Here is a 19,015-nt window from a genome sequence, read left to right on the forward strand (position 1 = left end):
TCTTCCCGTTCATGTGAAACCAAACAAACATCACAATCTTTCCCTTAACCTAACCACATGGTTTAGGAAAACTATTAGGAAGAGTGTGCTTCCTGACTGCTTTGGATTAGATGGACTGTGTTGGTGTGTGTCCAACATGAGACGCACTTTGCCTGCTACCTGCTGTTGTGTGAATGTACACCTAAACACTCAAGTGTGGGTATTTGGACAGAACCACAGTTCCTTTTTTCTTCCCCTTTCTTTCACTTGCCAATTTTTGTTTCACCTCTTTTTTGCAGATGAGTTTTTAGTCTCATCCAGATGCTCTCAGATGAGTAAAGTGGCATGTTTCAAACCAGTGAAGCACTTGTATGGCAACGCGATTTAAAATCGCCAAATGGGTGTTTGTATACTTGGATGTGTATGTAACAAATCACACTGCCATTCAGTGACATGCAACATCAGTGAATGTGACAGCGTGTGCTCCGGCTTTTAATGGCAGCTCTTGCAGTGCTGATGACTCTCTGCTGCTCAACCTCCAACCGAAAAGCCACAAAACTCAGAAAGGCAGAAATGAGAAAATATGGTCCATGCAATTAATGTCTCCCGGGGGGAGGTCAGAGAGGACGTGTGTGTTGCCTGCGTTTACTCCTCTGCCAAACATTTCACCTGCCAGTCAAACTCCTCAGGTCCACCCTCTCCTCCTCCTCCTTCCCTCCCACCTCTCCCCCCCTCTCCCCTCCTCCTCGCCCTGCAGCCCTCCTTCCTGTTGCCATCTACGCTTGGAGACGTTTTCACAGTCTTTTATTCTTCTCCTCGCCATCTCTCTCTCCACTCTGTCACACCATCCCACAGTCCCTCCCATTGCCCCTTTAATTGTGTCTTTACAACTTCTTCCCCCTGCGGTTCTACTCACGGTGTAACATTCATTTCCACTGAGAAGTGTAGTTCACAAGTCGCCCCTCGGCTGGAAAAAAAGACGCCTGACGCAACGCGCGGCTGTGAGTTGAGTATTTTTGCCTGGTTTGAAGATGTGGAGTGTGTGTGTGTGTGTGTGTGTGTGTGAGAGAGAGAGAGAGCGAGGGTGCGACTGTGTGGTTGTGTGTTTAAGAAATGAGGGGGGCGTGTGTTGAGTTGTGAGCGCAGCGGTGCAACAGCTGGATCAGCAGTCCGCCCGTGCAGCGCCGCAGGTGAGTTCAACTTTTCTTCTCAAGTTTATTCCAGCAAATGTTTTCTTCCGAGTTTTAGGAATCCTGAAATGAACTCAGGACACGACAGATGGAAGCTGGCTTTGAAATCCTTCACATCAGAATATAAGAAACCGCATGGAAGGCGGTTTGATGATTCTTCCCTCCTTACCGTATGCTTTAGTGTGCAGTTTGGGGTGATTTGATATATTCCTATTTAATTTATTGCTTAAAGTTTAGCAATAAATGATTTTTTTTCTTCTTGACAAGCAGTCCTAAGACTGACATTCATGTTCATGTTGTAAAATCTAACGTAAAAACAAAAACAGGAGGTGCATTCATGTTCTTTAACTGTGAAAGACCTTTTGTCAGTGACGATAAAAAAAAAAAATAAAATTAAAATGCAGCGCATGAAAAGTGACAGCACATCAAAAGTTTTCCTTTTTATCTTTTAGTTTCGATTTGCCTTCTCATAATTTTAACTTTCAGTCTAACCACTTTATAATCTAATAGTTCTGACTTAAACTGGTTAAAAAATTCAAATTTAAACCCCACAAACACAACTTTTGTCTCAACTTTATTGACTTTATTACATCATTATTTCAACATCAGAATATTTTTTTCCAAATCTGATTTGCTATGTCATAGTTACAGCTTAATCAGCAAAGATTTAGGCTCAGGACTACTTTTGCATCTGTTCTTTCTAAGAGGTAATCAGTTTGTCTATGAAATGTCAGAAAACAGTGGAAAAATGCTCAGTATGATATCCCACAGCTCACAGTGATGTTTCCAAAGTGGATGTTTGATTTGACCAGCCGTCCATAACCAACTCAAATTTACAATCACATGACGAAGATGACCAGCAAATCCTCACTTCCTGGGAAGTTGGAAGCACTGAATGCTTGGCAGTTTTGTTTGAGAAATTACTAGTCGTCGATTAATTTTCTGAGTCAGTTTGTCTGAAAGGGATTGAAGAAGTGATTTTGCTTATGTGAAAAGCACCGAAGCCTGTAATATTATCACGTATTATCATGTATTATGTATATGCTGTATGTCTTAATACATGGCCATGTTTCTGTTCGCTAGGATGTTGCACGAGGGGTCATCACATTAAGTCAAGTTAGTCGCCAAATGTTCACGATGCCTTCACTGTCAGGGGTTGGATGGATTGTTTTCTCCGTCCTTCTGCTCTGGAGGAGAACGGCAGGTAAGAACATAATTTGGACTTTTGAACATTGCGTCCATTTTTCTCAAAGCCAACAATGATTACTGTGTGGTGAAGACATTAAAACTAACAAATGTGAAATGTCCTGTGCTTGCACAGCTATAAGTCAATGTCTTCATTTTAAGCGTCAGAGTGAAACTGAAAATTGTTACATAGTTTCTTCTGGGAAATTCTCCAATCTCCCCAGGCAGGGATTTAAACTCAGTGTGCTCATGTCTGTCTGTTTTGCCACCCACACATCATGATAAAGAGAGCAGTGATAGAGTGGAAGAAAGCAAAAAAGGGAAGTTTTGAGGCCTGGCTCAGCAAACTGCAGTCACTGAGGTTCTGGTCCCGTGTGGAGGTGTAGAAGAAGCAGTTATTTGTTCATTAAAAAGTGGTTTACACCGCACTGCCGTTATGGTTTGATTGTTATTACTCTTCATAGTCGTGTATGCGCTGTTCCTCCTCAGCTCAAAGTGTGGAGCTGCGATGCTCCGCGGCCGGACTGGTGGGACCGCTGCACCCTGTTCAGGGTCTGCTGGAGAGGTTTGAGGCGGGTCCAGGCTGCGCTGCTAGAGAACGCGGCAACAAGGAAACTCATGTCATCGCTGTGGGGAGGGTGACAAACAGTCCCGAAAACAAGGTAAGAACACCCACACCTGAGACTTTAAAGGAACAGTGTCTGTTTGATAAGAGTTAGCTTTAGCTTGGTAGCTAGCTGAAAAGGTTGGGGTGGGAAGTTAGAACACCATAATGACAGAAGACTGGCTTTATAAACATACCCCACCTCACCCCTTTCCCTTCTGTCTGCAGGTGACGGTGCTGCTGAAACCTTTGTCTCTGACCCCCTCACCTCTCAGAACCCTTCACCTGCTGCTCAGCTCCAAGCTCCCAGTCACCTGGTGGCTAGAGGCTGAGAGGCTGCCCCCCAGTCTGCCAGTGATGGTGCAGGTCAGTCACAGTGTGCAGAAGACAGTCTGCCCGTCACATCTGTGTGCATGTGGTGTATGTATGCACAGCACACATTGCTTTTATGTTCCACAAATTTCTGTCTCCTGAAATTTTGAAATTCTTCCTTATCTGCTAGTTATCCTCAAACTCCAGCGTGCAGTCCCGCAACTTGCTTTTGCATGTCCAAGTGGTGCATGTGCTACCTTTTCATCCACGTGCACTGCACCGCTGGGCTATGAAGCACCACGGTAACCTGACCTCTCTGACGCACACAACACATGGCAATCGAGTCTACATCCGACTTGGGGAGGGTGAGCCACAAAGAAACCAAATACTATAGTCGTGACAATGTTGAAGAGATGATGTTGGTTTGGTTTACTGTATATAGAAATATATAGAAAAACTGACAAACAAAAAAGGTAGTATAGGTTCTTTCATCTCACTCTGTTTCATTTCATTTCAATTTCCCTTTGAAAAAATTGCTTTGTCTGCATCTTACAGACCCAACCCTGCCTGACGTGTGCCATTTACAGTCCATGTTCCTGTCTCACAACTACATGACCTCTGACCTGCAGCCACAAGACGTGCAGGGCTGCGCCAATGTGCCAGCAGGTGGGATCAACCCTGAAGTCCATGTGATCAAGCTGCATTCAGTGGGCTCAGGGCTCTGTGGGTGAGAACATGCGGCCTTGCAAAAGCACATGTTGCTGTTGGACAGCCATGCAAAGTTCGATCTTCCTCTCTCTTCATCCCCTTCTATTTCTTTCAGTTCTCTTCAGGTGGAGGTGATTGTCTCTCTTGTGCCCCTGGTGGCCAACTCAAAGACCCAGAAGGTCGTGCTGATTCTCAGCAGCTCGGTGCCAGTCAACTGGGCCATTATTGCTCATGGTGTCCGGGGTCACGTCTCTGTCTATGTAAGAGAAGGGTTCCATATCGCTTTGCTTTTCCAGATACCTGTTAAAGAACTTGTATCTCACATTGTCACTGGACTTATCTGTCCAACAACTGCTGGAGAGTTTACTCCAGATACAACGAACAGAAAAAAATGCAGAAAAAGAGGAAAATACACACACACACACACACACACACTGTTCACTGTTCCATCCACACAGGCAGAATGTATGACTGTTATGGCCATGGGTTTCATACACTTTAAAAACAAAAAGCACCTAAAAGTGAAACTCTTATCAGATGGGAGACCCTGGGACAACCATTTTGTGACATGTAAACATCTGAGACTCACTCCTGTAGAATAGTGAACTCTTGGCCTTAGTGGAGGTAAACACTCCCCAAGTGCTCTTCGAGTTATACATTTTTCTCATTGGCAACAAAACCCTTAAAAAGACCAAACAGGTGATGAATTTATCCTACTAAAAAGGCCATAGCCTGATATATCTTATATCCTATATCCATTCCTCTGTGCCTTAGAGCACCATTGTTGTCCAAAAATGATTAAGAACACATTACTGGGCTAAGTTGTTGTACTGTAAGACATGTTCCTTCATTACCATGAACACACACGTATGCTATGACTCAATCCCACATCCACTGTCCTGCTGCTATAAATAGTCACTAGTGCACTCATCTTTTTTCTTGACTGTGCTTACAGGTTGTTTATCTTCTCTCTCTCTCTCTCTCTCCCTCTGTAGTCCTCCAACAGTGTATCCCCACCATACCCACATGAGCCCGGCCTGACCCTGTCCAGTACACTTCACTCTGACCTGTCCAGTGTCTCAGACCTTCTCGTGTGGGCCAGTGAGAGCGGCTACACCAAGGTGACCTCATACACTGAGGCTGACCTGGCCAATCGCTTTGTGATTCAGCTGTCTGGGGGCGGGACAGGTCAGGACCCCTGTGTGTCTCTTGTTTCCCTCACTGTGTGAGTGACCTGAACGTTTCAGCTTTAATTTTGTAATTTTTCATTTCCTTCATCTAGAAGAGAATTATTTACTTGCCCTTCTGGGTCTCTTTTAGAACAGAGAGTGAGAAATGAAAGCACAATATTTCCATCGGTGCCTTTGTGTTGACTGAAAGGTAGTTAAGTCTAAGTATGAGCGTTGAAGTGACTGTGTCTCCTCTCTGTACGTCTCAGACGTGGTTGCAGCAATGAATCCTGTGTTTGTGAGGCCTCCCTGGGCTGAGGAGCGCAGGCTGAGGCAGTGGCTGAATGGTGGAGGCAGAGCAGAAGGCCGAGAGAGTTTCACAGTGCAGTGTGAGGACGGACGCCTCAGCGTGACCATAGACCAACACATCCTGCAGGTCCTCATACCTCTGTATTAGAAGCAGGTCATAAAGAAGCTAGCTACCACGGTGTAATCTATCCAGTGTTTTCACAAGGTCCAGAATGCTGAGCAGCTGCTCAACATGAAATAACGCTAATTATCAATTAAATATACTCACTTTTGTTTTGTTTCTTATTTTATCATGACTTGATGATTGTCATGTTGTAATATGACAATGACGTCCCAAATACTCCATGACAGATACCTTTGTGTGCTACTTAGCAGCCTGCTAGCATGCTGATAATAAGGTAGTAAATATGGTGATCATCATAACATCATTATGCCATCTTAGTTTTAGCTCAAAACAACACTGTGTCAGTACACACAGTCTCACAGAGCCACTGACATGGCTACACATAGTCTTGTTGACATGGTCGTTCTTTAAGTAGCCATTAGTACGACTTTTTTATACAGGAAAATTATTCTGTTCCCAAGTTACATGGTTTCACAGCAGTTCTTCCCTCTTCAGAGCTCGTCTGTCTCAACGGCTGCTGTGACTCTACGAGACTCGACGTGCCAGGCCCAGTCCAATGGGAGCCATTTCCTGTTGGTGTTCCCAGTCATTTCCTGTGGGACTGAGGCCGTGTTCCTGGGACAGCCCAGAGGGGTGCAGTACAAAAACATGGTGAGATTAGAAATTTGGACAGAACAGATTTGAAATGTAGAAAATAAATACCTTTGTTGTTGTTTTTTTTTTTTCTTTTTTCATTCAACTTTGATAGAATTCTCTGGAATTTTAAAAGTGTATATTATCATTGTTCATGTTACTTATAAGAAATGACAGAAGGAGGCCTAGAAATATTAGAGGTCCAAAAAGTTTAACAGCAGAAACAGAATGAGTGACGCTTCTGCAGCACAGAAGGAAAACAGATGAGAGGTAAGAACAATAACACAACATGCATAATGGGCACTTGAAATTGTGGTGAGTGGAAGTTGTCCCCGGTGAGACTCGTGACCCAGGTCATCATGACCAGCACAGAGCAGAGTTACAGCCCAGAAATGGGATGCTGCACAGAGGTAAATTAAGTGAGAAAGAAAATCTCAGTTTGGAGGCAGGAAATTGGAAGGAAGGAGGATGTGGAGTGTTTTCAGAAAAATGACAAACTGATGCAAGAGGTGGGTGTGTTAATATGTAAAAAACAAATGTATCTTTTCTCTGTCTTGTTGACTGTTATCTATTACTGTAATCAGGCTTTATGTCCAATGATAACCAGCTGCCACTGAGAGGGACTTTTCTGATTTGAATATGATTAACCAGAGTTACAGTAGACTAAAGTCAAAATGGATGAGCTGACCAGAGTTGGAAGAGCGCAGTAATGTTCTCAGAGTTATTGTTGTTTAGCCGCAGAAAATTGTAGGACATCCAATTAATATATATAGAATAATATCGACGGTTATTCAAGAATGACAAAATTGCTGTTGCCATTGCACACAGTAGGGTGAAAATTAATATTATTTGCTAATATGACAGCAAGAAGAAACGTGGAATCAGAAAGCAGCAGTGGACCCAAAACTGATCAAATGCAACAGGGAATGTTGTTCTCTAGCTGTGATCTTCTGTTGGCCATTTACCAGAATACCCTGTGCTGTTTAGAGAGAGAGAGCAAACGTTGAAAAGTGGGTTTGAACAGTTTGAATGAATTATCCCATACAGCACATCACCCTGTTTCCTTCTCTCCTCCCTGTCCAGGTGCTTTTGTGGAGAGACAAGCCTCAGACTATTTTAACACTCAATGAGACAGAAAGGAAGTCCAGAAGTCCACTCGGCATACATGTAAGATATCTGCGCATGTGTACGTCTGCCTTCACCTCCGTCATTCATTCATTCATTTCCACCGGTGTAATCCTCTGTTTCTCCTCTCAGTTCAGCTGTTTGACTGCGGTCCCCACCCTCCCCAGCCTCGCACATGATGATGATGTTAATGCAAACACTCCTCAGGCAGGGCAGGTCCCCTGGGCACCCGAGGGTCCAGGACCTGATCAGGAACTGAGCCGCTTGCTGACACCCAGACACAGATCTGGGCCTCTTCTTATTTTGAAGCTTTTTGTCACTGAGAGCTATGAGCAGGGACGAATTGGCCCCTGTGTTATAACTGCAGGCCACCGTGTCTACGTCGAGGTGTGTGTGTGTTGTGTCTGCTCTGTGCTTATTTGCCATTTTGATGAGCACCATCAACAAAAGAGTCAAGAACTTAATTACCGTACTTAAATGGTACTGATTTTTTATTATTATTATTATTATACTCATACTTATTGATGAAGCTGTAAAAACTGACACCATTATGACCCTTTGATCCTGATCATATCATTCATCCTTTCCTCTGTTTTTTTTTTTTAACTGTCTCACTGCAGATTTTAGCCAAAGGGCCCTTCATCGACACCGTGGAAGTGAACTCATGTGTGGTCTCTCCTCTGTCAGACCCAAAGAAGTCTGCTTTCTGGATGGTCATAGGTGATGGCTGTTCCTCAGACCCCTCACTGACCCTTGATGCAAAAGAAGAAGGAGACGGTGATCTGGAAGAGGAAAAGGAAGAGATGGAGGCACTGGAAACAGACAGAGCTCGTGACAGAGACGGAGAAGTCGAAAGCGAAGGGAGAGAAGTGCTGGAAAGGATGAAAAAGAGCAGCATGAGTAGGGCCTTGAGATTTAGTTTCATCCTGCGGCCAGTTTATAATGACTCTATGCAGTTCCTGCACTGCAGCCTTCAACTGTGTGCCTCTGACTTGACAAAAGGGGAACCCACGAAGGAAACGGTGAACAATGACTGTCAGGGCAGGACACGCATCCCTCCCCTCGTGTCAGGATCACCCAGACATCAGGTACAGAAAGAATTAACGCACTGGGGTTGCATTTCATTGCGCTCAAGATGCAGAATAAAGCCTCTCGTCAAAGGGAGCTTCAAAGGAGTCGTTTGACATTTTGGAAAATTAAGCTGTTTTTTTCCTGTCAATGAAATGAGAAGATTGCTACCACTCTCATGTGTGAATGCTAAATGTAAGGCTACAGTTAGGAGGAAACAGGGCGAACAGCTAGTCTGGCTCTCCCCTAAGTTAACAGCCATCAACTGTTCAGCTTCTTAATTAACATGCTGTACCTGTCTTCTTTGATCTGTACAAACTGGCAGTAAAAATGGCTTTGCTGGCCATAGCTGACTTCCCAGTAATCGGATGATAGTGGTATCAATCCCTATTTCAAACTTTGAACATAAATGTAAATAAGTGTACTTATTATCCAACAAAATAAAAAACCCTTAGCTTTATGAAGCTAACAGCATAACTAACTTAAAGGTCTTTTCCTGTATTCTCATCTCAGTGTGAGATCAGAAACCTCTCCAGGCCCATGGTGGTCACTCAGTCAATTAGTTCGCTGGCAACCAATCTGCTGAGGCCCCCTGCTGGCCAAAGAACCAAGAGGCTGAGTGCGTCCCCAGTGACCAGTCCAGATCCAGAGCACAGCAGTGAGTATCATTTATTTGGTCATTTTTCACTGTAAGACTATTTAACATGTGAACACTTTGTCTGTAGGCTCAGCAGTGCAGATGGGACCAGTGATGGGAAGTGTCTTTGCTGCCTTTGTGATGGGTGTCGGTCTAATGGGGGGGCTGTGGTGCATCTATTATCATACAGGTAAAAGATCGCCTTCCCACCATCACTGATAAGTTATGGTGCCAAATGCATTATCATCCAAAATCTGAAGTTGCTGCACCTTGGACATTTGAACAAATTATCAGCATCTTATCATTAATACATATGATTTTGCTACTGTTGATCTCTGATTAATGTAAGACAATACAAGTAATTCAGCAGTGAAATAATTTGGGTTTGCATTTTAACATGTTCAGTACTTTTTTGTTTGCAAGCACAGAAATTTACAAAGTTACAAATCCTCATAAGTAATCTCTGTCTCAGGTACCTCCAACAGTGAACAGTGTAATCAGCATTTTAGAAATAAAATAAATGAGGATCTTGCAGGTTACTACGTTAAGCATTGTTAACTGTTCTTTGTAGATGATTGTATTTTCTTACAGTGGTTGTGTGGAGACATTGTAAAGGGACTATCTATGATCTATAAATATAATTTCAAAGGGGCACGTCAAGCATCACTTCAAGAAGGTCATTTAACAGACCAGGCTCATGCAGTCTACGACAACTGGAACCCACTTTCAATATCTGACCAGTCCATCAGCTCTGTGTAGACATAGAGGTAAGGACCCTTTCTTTCTGTTAGAGTTTACAGCAGGTCTTGTTGCACACTGCTGCATTTGTGAGAGATTTGTAGAAGGCTTTTTGTGGCTTCAGAGGGAGCTGTGTGAAGTCTCAAGTGATGTCACTTGAGTCAGCATTGATCTGAAAACTCCAAGTTTGGAAGTGAAAAAAAAAACAACAAAATCTGGAGGTGTGAGGTGAGAAAGAAGTGAGCTTATCAGACTTCATCTCTGATTCAGACAAGAAGCTGCAGACTGCATTAGCCACTACCAGCATAACACATGAACATGTGTGGGTGGAAACATCACGATGAAACAGTGTTTGCACCGATTGCTGAAGAGGAGCAGGCGTCAGAAACCCCAAAACTTTCTGTCTACACTAATCTGACCACCTCCAGGTTGTATGATCCTAATATACCAGGTTATATTCTACATTTTCCGTGATACACTTGGTACATTCACAGTTTTTGTTGAGGCTGTTTATTCAACTTTGAACAATGTAACTCTGCAGCTACACTATGTCTTTCAGTTTAAGTGCTGGAGAGAGAGTCTATGTCAGTGTTTGAATCAAACCAATATGAACCCTCACAATTACCATTAACAACGTGACTAATCAGGGTCCAGGTTTTGGCTTCATCGGTATTATACATCATGAGTTCTGCCTTTGGTTGCAACAAAACTAATGCATGACACTAGTGATTGAAAGACATCTTATTGACGCTTGATTTAAATCGATTTGTGTAACATACCTATTGTTATATGGCTTACCTTTGTGTTGATGATATTGTTCCTTTAAAGTAAAAAGCAGTACAAATCTCATTTAATGCAGTATACATAGCACTTAAATGCATCAATTCAGTTTCAAAAATGAAACTTTAATAACCTGTCTTGGGTGCCTTTAAAGAAATACTCTGAATTTTGGTAGCTTAATATCAGTTATATTATTATTTACTGTTATGTGCACATTTTAAGCTACTATGAGTGTGTTTCTGTCAGTCAGAAGTCTGTATGCCACTATCCCTCTGTTCAATTGAAGTCAAGATTTAAAACTACACAGGTAACTCCAGCTGGGCGACACAGAGTGAACCTAATATCAGAGCGGTGTATTCAAAATAAACTGTTGCGGTTAGAAGCACCAGCAGTCCCAGAAAATATATCAGCATTAGGCGAACACCTGCAGATTTAAACTCTGATGTCCCATATATGTTTGAACAGTTTTATTCTTTTATCTGTCAGGATTTCCTCCCTGCAAATCTGAGAAAGGAGAACTGGGACAGAGCTTCTAACAGCTGCCTTTGTATCTGCAGAGCCTGTTTGTGCAGTTCTCCTCGTGAGCGTCATTCATCGCCGTGCAGCAGAAATGCAAGAGGACCTGTGTGTACAGTGGCACTTAGTCATTGCAGATGTTTGATTCAAAGCGAAACACTGTTTGTTACATGCAGCACACCGTTCTTGATCAAGTCGTTTCAAAACTGACAGCCAGTCATCACATGACTTTGAGACCTTAATCTGGATTCAACAGGATCTTTACTTGGTTGTCGTGACTCACGGAAACCACATCATCGTCCTGCTTAGAGATGGAACACAAGGTCAAAGAAGAGCCGAGGTTGCTGTGCATGTGTTTGAGTCGAGTGCTTTACTGCGTCATTTTCACTATTCGTGTTTAAGCTGTGAACTGGTTGGACATCAAAGCTGAATTCATCCTCATGTGAAATCATTTGTGTTCATGCAGCAAATAAGATGTGTTCAGAAAGTTTAAACCCACGTTGACTTGCTGTGTCGCTCTCAAATCATGTGCAACGAAAATAAAATGTTGTGAATAAGTATATGGGACTGTAACGTATATTAAAATATTTGTTTAAACTTATACATTATGTTTGGCGTTTTAGAGGCAAACTGTGAACACACTACTGACATACACGCACTTTTACCACATAATGTTGATGTTGATAATGTGTTAGCAAACAGCAGAATCAATCTGGAGTTATGTTGCTGTTTACCTGATGTTTTAGCCCTGTGTTGGTCTCCATGAAGTCCAGAAAAGAATATTTTTGCTGATTAAATGCTCTGGTAGGTTAGCTTGCAGTCGTAGAAAAAGTACTTAAGTAGAATTAATATTACCACAGTGCTGAAAAACCAGAATTAAAAGTCCTGCAAAATAAATCTACAAAAATATTAGCATCAGATATATTTAAAGTATTTTTTTTTTTAAGTTTTAAAGTTTTTCTCAGGAATTAAACTTAATAAGAGCAGTGAGTGAACCAAAACGTTGAAGTTATGTCCATAAAACCATTTTGGTGAAATATGTTCCAGTGCTTGAAGAGGGATCATTGATATTTTTAATCCAGTCTATTCATTGTTAATATGAAAAAAACTGATCAGTGCAGCTTTAAACTGAAGTAATTTTGATGTAACATCTGCTGATTGTGGCTTAGACATGGCCCTGAAAATCCATGTGTATGTTTCCTTTTTAGAAAGTAATTTCAAAACTAACCTTGTGTACAGGCAGTAGAACATCCTGAATGATGACTGAATGACCATCCATTACCTGTCAGGAGCCCAGCTGCAGTGTATTATGGGTGACTGCTTCATTCAGTAATGGAGGAGTCCGTCTCACAAATGCATTGCTGCACTCACACAGCTTTCTGAGTAAATATGGTTCGTGAAAATCACAGTTGATGATGTTAAGAACATCATCAACATCATGGAAACAAGTAGCAAATCTGTCACGATTTTTGGCAGTTCAATAAGGACACTAAGCAGGCGGTAGAAGAAACAAATAACGAGTTGAACTAAAGAAACACAGGTAACACAGGAAACAGGTGGGAGAAAAAAAACCCACAGACCATACATGGCACATGAGAAGGCACAAGTATACAGTACAAACATTTGGAGCTTTTTAAGTTCAAAAACACAAACCAAAGAGACAAAACAAGCCTTTACTCAACCATGTTTTATTGGTATTTATCTCCCATTTTCCTGTCATTACTTGATACATATTTTTCTGACTTTTACAATTACAAATTGGAAATTATCTACAAATGCCACTTCAGGCAGTTTAACCATCACTTCATTGCTTTATGGACTAAGCTTTGAGTATAAATGTCTCCGTGGTCACACTGCGTCTCTTGGTGGCGCTGTAGGTCAACCCTGCGCTGGAAGCTGCGCTGACAGCGGGGGCAGCTGAAGGGCCGGTAGCCGCTGTGCTTTCTGCTGTGGGTGATGAGGTTGGAGCTTTGACTGAATCCTTTACCGCACACCTTGCACACATGCGGTTTTTCACCTGAGGGGAGAGCGGAGGGAGAATGTAGGCAGGATACAATGCTTCAGAGCAACAGTTTGAACGTTGAACGCAGCACAGTTTATTTACTGCTGTGTTCACTCACCTGTGTGTATGAAAGTGTGTTTCTTCATATCTGACTTCTGGTGGAACCTTTTACCACAGTACTGGCAGGGGTAGGGCCGTGTGTCTGAGTGGATGAGGAGGTGTGTGGACAGTGTGGACGAGCGCTTGAACACCTTTCCACACACCCTGCAGCCAAAGCTACGCTCCTGAACACACACATGGTACAGAAGAATATGTGTACACACACACAGACATCAAGACAAACCGAGATTTCTTTCAGAGTTCGCAATGAGTCGCGTTTATAATGAAAAGTATTTAAAAAAATATTGCCCCTGTGTGCTGTGTACTGTACCTTAGCTCTACCATAGCTGCCTATTGGTCTGAAGCCAAAGGGCATATGTGGTGTTGCTGTGACTGAGGGTGACCTGATGAAGGGGACCGAGCTGTGGATGTGATCCTGCAGGCTTGCTTCTGATATTAGACCTTCTGACAGAGACTGAGTGAGACAACGAGACAGCACAAAACAACAAAAATAAATAATGAGAAGGCTCGTTACACTTTCAGGTCCCTCCTATCAAGTGAAACTTGCAGCCAGCATGGCTCACTATTTCCAGGCTGTGATCAGTAACTTCCTGGAGTCCCCACTGGTTGCCATGCAGTCTGACTTATAAAACCTAGTAAAACGGCTCCTTTTTGCTCCTTTTTGCATGGATTAAGTAAACAAGATGTTAACTGGCTGCTCGAGTGTTACAGTTGATGTTAGCTGGATATTGGTACCCTAGAACCAGACAAGCTGTTGTCAGTTTTTAGTAGCTATGCTATGCTAAGCTAAGCTAACTGTACAGAAATGAGAGTGCTATCCATCTTTTCATCTCTCTGCTTTAAAGTGAATAAGCATATTTCCCGAGATTATTCCTTTACAGATCAGTTGGATCATCACCATGATTGATATACAACCAGGCTAATATTAATTTATTACATATCTGTGTATTAATTAATGTGAGCATGAGCCAGCAATTAACAAGAACAGCTGAAGAACTTGACTGAGGTCAATTCGAAACAATGGCACCATTACAAACTTATTATTGAGCTAAATATTTTTATGGTCACTATTGCAGTTATTACATAACTAATATAACTATCCAGTGTCAATCAGGTTGTTGTCAGGTGGACGGTGAGATTTATTAAATTCACTCCACATTTTACATAATCTGCAAATACTTTTTTTAAATCCCCAAACAACTCAAATGTAAATTAGGTTAATGATCACAATTTTTTCTACTCACAATTTATTTATTTTTTTGGTAGATTCTTGGATGTTCTTTCTTTAGATGTTCTTTCTCATAAAAATCAAGTATAAATTATATATCTTCTCTCCATACTTTCCACTGGCACAAATGCTGACCAGTCATTTTTTTTTATATTACCACTTTGTTCACAAAAACTCTCTCAGCAACAGATGAATTCAGTCAGACCCCTAAAGCACCTATGGCACTCACAGATTTCATTCTCCCACCCTGCTGTGTCACCTCTAACATGTCCCAGGGTCTTTGTCGTGGCAGTTACAGCAGCTTCTAGTTTTCATTCTCTCTCCAGTTCTCACCATCCAGGGGCCTCTTACCTTTTCACAGAGCAGACACTCGCTGACGGGAGATTTGAGGTCAGTGTGCGATGTGTGGTTGAGTAGCATGAAGACCAGTCTCTCCAGTTTTCTCTCTCTTTCAGATGCCTGGTGCCTGTCTGCCGACCAAGGTGAGGTGCCTCTGCCCTCCATGGGAGCTTTTGTTTCAACATGAAGGGAGGATGATAATGTAGACGTCTTTAGTTTAGAGTTTAGAAAATTGTTGAGAATGAGTATCGATTCCGGCTTTGTTAGGGTCTTTCCTTTCAATATTAGTTTTCACGTTCTCTTACGAACTTTAATGTTACCATCATCATCTCCCCTTTATGACTAAGTCACATAATATATACTTACTGCAGTCAAGTCAACAAATAATAAAAAAAGGAAAAGAAAAGAAAAAAGTATTGGCTACCTGAAGACCAAAGAACGTCTGTGAGGGCACTCTGAGACTGTGCTGCCATCCCATCCCACTGTGAGCAGGCTTCACCCATAAAGTCTTTGGCCCCTTCTGGAGATAAAGGCTGCGCAGCATCTTTAAGATCCATCCCGTCCTGTCCCATTACATGCTGCTGAGGCTGGTCTGTGTCTGTTTGGATCCGGGAGTGTTGTCTAAAGGAGTCCTTGAACGGGCCAGGTACATGAATCCTTTTACTCCTGACGAGGAATGACCGTGGCATGGCAGAATGGTGACTGAGGGAGATGATGAGGTAAAAATCCTGCAGAATAAACCTGCAGGAGTCTGAAAAGTCAGCTCTTTCATGTCACTTTTAGAGCCTCACACGCTCAGATGTCACACACCTGTTGGTACATGTTCAGTTACAATGCCAAAGCTTGAGGTTTCCTTAACAAATACAGCCTGCCACCTGCAAAAAAGGTTTCAGGGTTTTCACTGTGGATAACCCTGCTGTGGTGTTGTCAAACAGCTTCTAAACTGACACAATGATGCACTTTTTATATTCCCTTTGAGCTGCATAGATCCTATTTAAACATTTAGAACAACAGCAGAATCATTTTAAATTTTTTGGGACACATATTTCCACATCACCAAAACTAAACAAATCAGTAAAGTGTAATTGTTAACACTGAATTTATGATTTCATCACAAGATATTTGGCAAATAATTTCTTAAAACTGCTTTGGTATAATTTGATTTTACCGTGATCAGTGAGGGTAAACAAGAAAAAGGGGAGCCTGAAAGAAATACTAAAATTGACAACAAAACCACAGTGCACACTATAAACTTAATTTTGCCAAACTTATTTCAGTTTTTTGCCAATGACTCTGCATTGTATATAAGCCTCCGTGACAACAGTGACTGATTTAGAAACCTCTTGATCATGTAATTCTATAAATTAATATCCTTCACGGCTGGAAGTTGTTGTAATATGCTAGTAGATTCTCATTGCTGTAGGTAAATTACAAAGCAAACAACATAAAAAAGAAAATGTGGAAAATAGATAACTTGATACTACAGGAGTGAGATTTCAGCTGAATTAATGATCTTACCTCTGTAATGCGCAGCTGAATGTTGAAAGCGTTTCTTGTGTCTTCCTTGCTGGCGACGTCCTCTTTTCTCTTTCTCACACCCAACAACTGATGACATGACTCAAAGAGATTTGATTTGATTTTGGCTGCTGAGGCTTGTGGGACGGAAGGTATTGGAGGGAAAAAAAATGCCTAGAAATAATTTAAAACTAATATTTGTAAACAAAGTCCTCCACAGTCTCTCTCCTTTGTTGTTATCGAAATGTTGATAAATAATAATAAATAATGATAAAAAAATATCAAAACAAACTTAAACTTTGGTCGACTCTATACTTAGGGTTTGGACCCAGTATGAATAAATATGTCTTGCACCAAAGTCAAGATGAAACCTTAATTACTGTGGGCAAATATGATTGTGTCATGGCTGGATATTCAACTGTGATGACTGTTGATGTGGGTGGAATCATAAATACACTAAGCATCCTTTGGAAATTTTGAATATCTCATCGTTCTCATGTGAACATGTGAACCTTTACAGTTAAGGTGCCAGTTACACTCTTTTAAACTGTGTGTGTGTGTGTGGGTGTGTGTCTGTGTGCGCTCTTATGTGGTATCCAGCCATCCCACACAGTTCCAGCTGTGAGAGCAGGAAGATTTTTATTCTATTTTCACCAATATCACCGAAAGCACCGAACTAAAGCCTAACTAACCTTTTCGTCAGTGAGACACTGAAGATAATTAACAATGTTTTATTGGACAGGCAGATCCACAGCGAGCTTTTATTGTAATACTTTATCTTTATTTGTAATCTTCTAATAAACTAACCATTATCAAATAATGAATACGTAGCTGTTAATAAAGTTAATCTTAGTTTTAATTTGCTATGTCATTTGTAAGCCATCACAATAAACAATTTATGGCAATTTACACAAAAATTTTTAACTGCAGATTAACTTGTGTGTATATATGATGATGTGTGAAATGTAGCGCCAAATGATAATGTCTGAGTCATCGTGTTGTTTGTGGCTTGTCAATACAACTTACAGAGTTCCTTCTCCTTACTAAACAGACATGCAGCATCCACACCCTGAACATTTACCAGAACATGACTAACTGATTCAAATATTCGAGGTCTAAATGGAGAACTCTCAAATCCGTTTGAACTTTTACAAATCATCTGTAGGGAATTTGTTAGATTGTATCAACACTGTTTGTAAATGACATGTTAAATGTTCCTATCAGTGCCTTCAGTACTCTCAGGACCTTTATCATTTACAAACATTTTGCAAACATGTGGTGTATCGTTTTCAAAATTACTCATTAGTTTACTATTCATTATCTGCATCATTTATTAGTAAATTATAGAGCCTTTTCCAGACAAAAATCAGTAGTCACAAAATTTAATCAATAAGTGACTTTGAGCCACGTTTGTGATTAGAAAATAAATTAGCATTGTATGGACACTGGAAGAATTATAAACCTATGCTCTTAAAAAGAACAATGAAGTACACAAACACTGGAGAAAGAAATCAAGTTTTGCTACGTCATACTCTGGTGATCATTCAAAAAATGCTGCTGAATACTTCATTGAAATTGATTACTCATACCACTATACCATAATAGCAGCACTCAGTCTTACATGAGTGTTTAATAGACAGGAAGAACTGGCTAATTAAAGGAAACAGAGCAGGGAAAGACAATGATTATTCATCGTGAAGACACAGACAGAAATGCTATCAAATATCAGGTCAGTGAACTTCTCTGCTCACCCTGAATCAAAACTACCTGAACAAAATGTAAACGTGAACTCTACTGAATCTTTTCTTTACCAAAATTCTTCTTTACCAAAACTCATAACAGCAGAACTAATGAGGTCTCTGCTCTTCATACAAAGCATTTCAATTCCAGTCCAAATGGACTGACAACAGGACATTATGAAAGGGCTTAAACTGTTTCGGATATTTGTTTTAAAATTTGAAACAGGATAAATCTATCCAGGTTGGATTTATATAACCTTCACAAACTACACTTTGGCTGATGTATCGTACCTCCTGCAGGACCATCAGCAGAAAAGCATGTCCGGTTCAAACCCGTTTTTTTCTTTCTGACTAAAGATTCTTGACAAGAAATAGTAATACATGAAATTGTTTTCCAAATGTGCATCTGTCAAATCCTGACGTCTCAATCTGACCGCAGATTGAAATCAAATCATCGAGGGACGCATATGAACCAGAACCATAGCATTTCTCAATGTGACTGTATTTCTATAAACATCTCATTTGACTCCTGGAGTGAGCAGCATAAAATGGAGCTGGGTTCGCCTTGATGTGCATGAAGAGAGGTAAGTCAGAGCACTGTGGTTCATGTGGTGGGGGGCTTGCAACCTTCTCCCAGGGGCTGTCAGGGAGAGCAGACGAGAGGAGTGCATGAAGCTGAGACGGGATGGTGGGTTCAGTGGGTTTCTGCCTCATTCGTTTTGAGGGGTTAAGGGGCTTCTTTTTCCCCTGATGATGGTACAAACCTGCCTTTCTAGGAACCTGAAACTCACGGTGGTGGAGGTGGAGAAAGGAGTCAAATGCTCATGTTCTGTTTCAGATGTTTACTACCGCGTTATGGTAATTAAGTTAGAGAAATGATTCATGTACATATATGTACATTAATAACTGCTAATTAAAATCAACAATATTTGTTTTGAATTACATTATCTAAGATGTCCTTTCATACAGTGTTTTCCAAATGTAGAGCAAAGCTG

The 19,015-nt window shown here is 41.3% G+C and overlaps 2 protein-coding genes across 6 annotated transcripts; one reads left to right on the forward strand and one right to left on the reverse strand.

Moving 5' to 3' along the window:
* Positions 1-748: 748 nt before the first annotated feature.
* On the forward strand, positions 749-11,677 carry engl (endoglin, like). Of its 4 annotated transcripts, none has more exons than XR_006845629.1 (18): positions 749-1,169; positions 2,253-2,373; positions 2,844-3,016; positions 3,187-3,324; positions 3,461-3,635; positions 3,826-3,997; positions 4,094-4,238; positions 4,974-5,166; positions 5,417-5,583; positions 6,076-6,231; positions 7,297-7,380; positions 7,471-7,725; positions 7,959-8,426; positions 8,920-9,064; positions 9,132-9,233; positions 9,693-9,810; positions 10,052-10,209; positions 11,048-11,677. XR_006845629.1 is itself a non-coding variant. In XM_046414835.1 (17 exons), the coding sequence occupies exons 2-16, from the start codon at positions 2,298-2,300 to the stop codon at positions 9,800-9,802; spliced, it is 2,559 nt and encodes an 852-aa protein (XP_046270791.1). In that variant the 5' UTR covers positions 749-1,169; positions 2,253-2,297; the 3' UTR covers positions 9,803-9,810; positions 11,048-11,677. The 4 variants fall into 4 exon arrangements, 2 of the variants coding, with proteins under 2 accessions (XP_046270791.1, XP_046270792.1); XR_006845630.1 differs by having other exon boundaries at positions 11,119-11,677; XM_046414835.1 differs by lacking the exon at positions 10,052-10,209.
* A 457-nt stretch (positions 11,678-12,134) lies between these two features.
* On the reverse strand, positions 12,135-16,471 carry LOC124073978 (zinc finger protein Gfi-1b-like). Of its 2 annotated transcripts, none has more exons than XM_046416573.1 (6): positions 16,285-16,471; positions 15,191-15,468; positions 14,779-14,936; positions 13,510-13,653; positions 13,198-13,363; positions 12,135-13,094 (listed from the first exon to the last, which is right to left on the reverse strand). In XM_046416573.1, exons 2-6 carry the CDS (start codon positions 15,453-15,455, stop codon positions 12,877-12,879), a joined length of 951 nt encoding a protein of 316 aa, XP_046272529.1. In that variant the 5' UTR covers positions 15,456-15,468; positions 16,285-16,471; the 3' UTR covers positions 12,135-12,876. The 2 variants fall into 2 exon arrangements, with proteins under 2 accessions (XP_046272529.1, XP_046272528.1); XM_046416572.1 differs by having other exon boundaries at positions 12,137-13,094; positions 15,191-15,507; positions 16,285-16,470.
* Between the last annotated feature and the right edge of the window lie 2,544 nt (positions 16,472-19,015).

Source organism: Scatophagus argus, chromosome 16 (assembly GCF_020382885.2).
Source record: "Scatophagus argus isolate fScaArg1 chromosome 16, fScaArg1.pri, whole genome shotgun sequence".
Taxonomy (NCBI): Eukaryota; Metazoa; Chordata; class Actinopteri; family Scatophagidae; genus Scatophagus; species Scatophagus argus.